This window comes from Pteropus alecto, unplaced genomic scaffold, assembly GCF_000325575.1.
Source record: "Pteropus alecto unplaced genomic scaffold, ASM32557v1 scaffold202, whole genome shotgun sequence".
In the NCBI taxonomy this organism is placed as follows: Eukaryota; Metazoa; Chordata; class Mammalia; order Chiroptera; family Pteropodidae; genus Pteropus; species Pteropus alecto.
The window spans coordinates 4,218,137-4,221,851 of record NW_006432451.1 but is presented as its reverse complement, the minus strand read 5'-3'; the positions used below and the strand labels follow the sequence as shown (position 1 = coordinate 4,221,851).

Genomic DNA, 3,715 nt, shown 5'->3' with positions numbered 1-3,715 from the left:
CAGTTGAAACAATGTTCAAAGACCAGTTCTTTTCCTACAATATATCCCTGATTAATTATCCTGTAAAGATGACAAAATTTGATGTTTCTTCCTCTAAACTCTCTCACACTTTGATACCTTAAGCCTATTTTCTATAACTTTTATGTCACCAATTTGATTTCTCGCCTACTTCCATAGGGCCTATCCCGTGTCCCTGTGATGGCATGTGACATTGGGGTTTAAAGGAGAGGCAGTTTGCAGAGATGGGGGCATGGGAAGAACAGCAAAGTTGGGGGAGGGTGACCGTGGGAGCATCTCTGAGCATGGACCACTCTTGGTCTACTGGTCTTTTCTAGAAGTTTTGTCCCCATCCCCAGCTCTAGTCTTGAGAGACACCCTTCTGTCGCTGGTCTTGATCTTCCATTCTTCCTTCCTGTCTGTCTTCCCCAAGCTCCTCACTGTGCCTTGGGAACGTTCCTAACCTGTTGAGTTGGCATCCATCCTGTCCATGGAGACTAAGTGGGTGGGTGGGTAGAGCAGTACTGAATCTTTGATCTCTGAGCATGGAGTAGGGGAAGAGATCAATTCAGTCTCCATTCAAACAAGGGCATATTTCTTACCTCCTCACGCCCTGGCCCCTCCACAGCCAGATACTGACAAGACTCATCCCGCCCCTTCTTCCCCCCACCAGAATAACCAGAACTTTCCCCAAAGGATGAGCAGGTTTGGGCTAGGAGAGGAAGGAGCATAGAATAGAGGAGAGGCAGGAGGGAAGTCCTGCTCATGTCTCTGGCTCTGAACAGGTAAGCTCCCTCACTTCCTCTCTTCACTAGATGTTTATCTCTCAGGATTTCATGACTCAAATATTTCTATACCCCCTACACCATCCTTCTTTCCCATAGCTGTGTAGCTTTTCTCTTACTCTCTTGGAGATGGGTTGTGCCACTTTCCAAGTTCTTGTCTTCTGCAGTTATTGGGATGCCCTCTCTCTTCCCGGACACCTGCCACCAACATCTCTGTGTTTTTCTTCTGCCAGTTTTGCTGGCCTCACCTTTTTATTTTTTCGAAGTGGATGGAGAGCTCTTTCCCCTTTCTCTGCCTCCAAACTTATACCCTCTCTTTCAATATATAATTCCCTTTCCTAAGCCACACCTCCACATTTCTTCCCTGAAGTTGACAGAGCTCCCTATGATGTGATTCCCCTCCCCTCTTTTTACTAAGATATAGAGGCTTATCTTCTTTTCCTTGAAAATTACCAGGGGCCTCACCCCTTTCTGTGATCTCCTCAAGGCAGTTGGGGTCCCCTTCTCCCACTTTGTGGACTCTCTTCCTACCATTTTAGGCCTCTGTCTCCCAAATGCATAGAGCCTCCCTTACCATTTCTGTGTGTCTCTGTCCCCCAGATGTACGGGGACCCCCTATGCACCGAACCCAATACGTTCATTCCCCATATGATCGTCCTGGTTGGAACCCTCGGTTCTGCATCATCTCTGGGAACCAGCTTCTCATGCTGGATGAGGACGAGGTGAGCAGGGTGGAAAGGTCGGAAAAAGACCACTGGGTAGCATGGGGAGAATATGGAGAGAAAGATAAGGAGAATCCTCCTTTGTAAAGGAATAACACAGAGAAGACAAAGAAGCAATGTTTACAAGCAGTGGGAGGAAGGTGAATACTGAGATTTGGGTTGGGATGTGAAAAGGGGTAAGCATTCTCTCATCTTGGCCAGGGGGTCTTTGAAGGCCATGTGCAGTGTTGGGGAGGATATGGGGTTCTGAAGATTTGGGGGTGCCTCCACTTTTCATCTGCCCATATTGTGGGATAGGTTAGGGTGAGGAAGAGGAACTTAAGGGTGAAGAAATTGGGGATTGCTTTGGAAGGATCACCTCAAAAGCAATCCTCCTCTTCCCCCACTGAGCAAGACCCATCACTCACCACTCCCAGTCCTTTCCCCATCATGGGGCAGAGTGTAGGGAGGGAGAATTAAGAAACTCAGAGAAAAGGCAGGGAAGAGTAGGGGCTTTGGAGAACAAAGAGGGAGCTGGAGGATCCTGGGAGAGATGACAGATCAGTGGATATTGGCGGAGAGAGCCTTAAAGACTGGGAAGGTACTTGAGATCAGGGTTTAGAGAGACAGAGAGGGCTTTCGCCAGGGACATCAGGAAGGAATATAAAGGAGGAGACACCTGGGGATAAAGGAACTAAGAGTATGGGAAGTTGTCTAAAGGAGTAAGAAGAATGAGCTAGAGTCAGAGACTAGCCAGAATGAAAGACATGAAATGAACAGAGGGTTCTTATGGGAGGTGGTAATCATGCAGGGTGATTAGAGAGCCAGGGGAGTGTGGGTTCAGATTTGGGAGCCGGGTCAGCAGTGGAGGGTACATCAGAAGAAACAAGGGATGTGAATATGAAGGGTGGATGTCCAGAGGTGTGATTCAGGGGGTGATTTGGGGGACCAACTTTAGAGAGAGTGGAGGGCTGGAGAGGGGGAGGTTGAGAAGGGAATGGGAAGGGGGAGTTGGGAATGAGGCTCAGGGAGAGGTAATGGCCAAAGGGAAGAATAGAAGTGAGAAGTTGGAGGGGGGGTGGGGGCGGCGTTGGATAGGGTAGCCTAAGAGACCAGAGAGGTGGTGAGAGATGTGCCCCAAAAGATATTGGGGAAGTTGTGGTGAGGCAGGTCTAGAATTGGAGTTGGGGTTAACCAGAGTTTTGAGGGACCTGGGGGACAAGTGAGAATGTGGAGAGATGGCTGGCCATGGAGTAAAGTTGAGGTATCTAAGGGAGGATATGGTGACTTTAAAGGAAGAGGTGGTTTGGGTACTCAAAGTTTTAGGTATTGGGGGACATTTGAGTGACTCACTAGTCATCGCTAGTCTTGACCAAGGGTTTGGGGGTCTGTAGGATGAATTGGGGAAACTGGAACCTATAAGAGTGGGGACTGTTGTGAGGATGGAGGAGGACAATGGACAAGATAATGAAAGAATAACAGAGATGGGGACAGGTAGAGGGAACTGGTGGCCAGCAAGCTAAGGGGCAACAGAAGTGAAGTAGGAAGGGTGCGGACAGTGGGAGAGTGGGATAGAATTGGGAAAATGGGCAGTGTGTAGGGCCATGGGGACTGGAAATGGATCTAGATCAATTGTGGAACTGGGAATGGGGACTTATGGGGTGGAGGTGGTTCCTGTGGGGGTGGAGGAGATTGGAGGACTGGAGAGGAGGAGGTTAGGAAGGAAATAGGAAGGGGGAGTTGGGGATGAGGCTTAGGGAGAGGTAATGGCTAAAGGGAAGAACGGAAGTGAGAGAGGTTGAGGGGGCGGGGGCGGTGGAAGGAGATGAGGTGGGGGAAGGTGACCAGCCCTCTGGGAGGGTGGGGAGGTTGGGTCCCAGTCTGGCCGCAAGCCGGGCGTGGGAGGGAGACAAGCTGTGGATCCTGATTATAAATGCAGTTTCTGCTACCCCCGTGACAGGCACGGGGGGTGGGAAGGGGGCGAGTGAGGTGGGAGGTTGAGAGGAAAGCAGGGAGAATGGAAGAACTGAAGGTCAAGGGGAATGTGGATTCAGGGCGTTGCAAACTCCTGAGGGGTTGCAGGAAGAGCTGAGTAGGATTTGGGAGAACTCCCTGGAGAGTGTTTCAAAAGAAATGGAGGGAGAAGAGAGGAGGGTGGGGCGGGAGGGAATTAGGGAGAGAGACTTGAAGAGAGAAGAGAAAGAGAAATCGATTCACCCAGACACAGCAAGA

The 3,715-nt window shown here is 50.0% G+C and overlaps 1 protein-coding gene across 1 annotated transcript in view; it reads left to right on the top strand.

Annotated features, from left to right (window-relative positions):
- Positions 1–3,715, top strand: part of LOC112476116 (ras/Rap GTPase-activating protein SynGAP-like) — a 6,846-nt gene that overhangs the window by 1,958 nt on the left and 1,173 nt on the right. Inside the window, exon 2 of the mRNA XM_025043696.1 lies at positions 1,383–1,504. Coding sequence (XP_024899464.1) covers positions 1,383–1,504 — 122 coding nt within the window. The remainder of the gene's footprint in view (positions 1–1,382; positions 1,505–3,715) is intronic.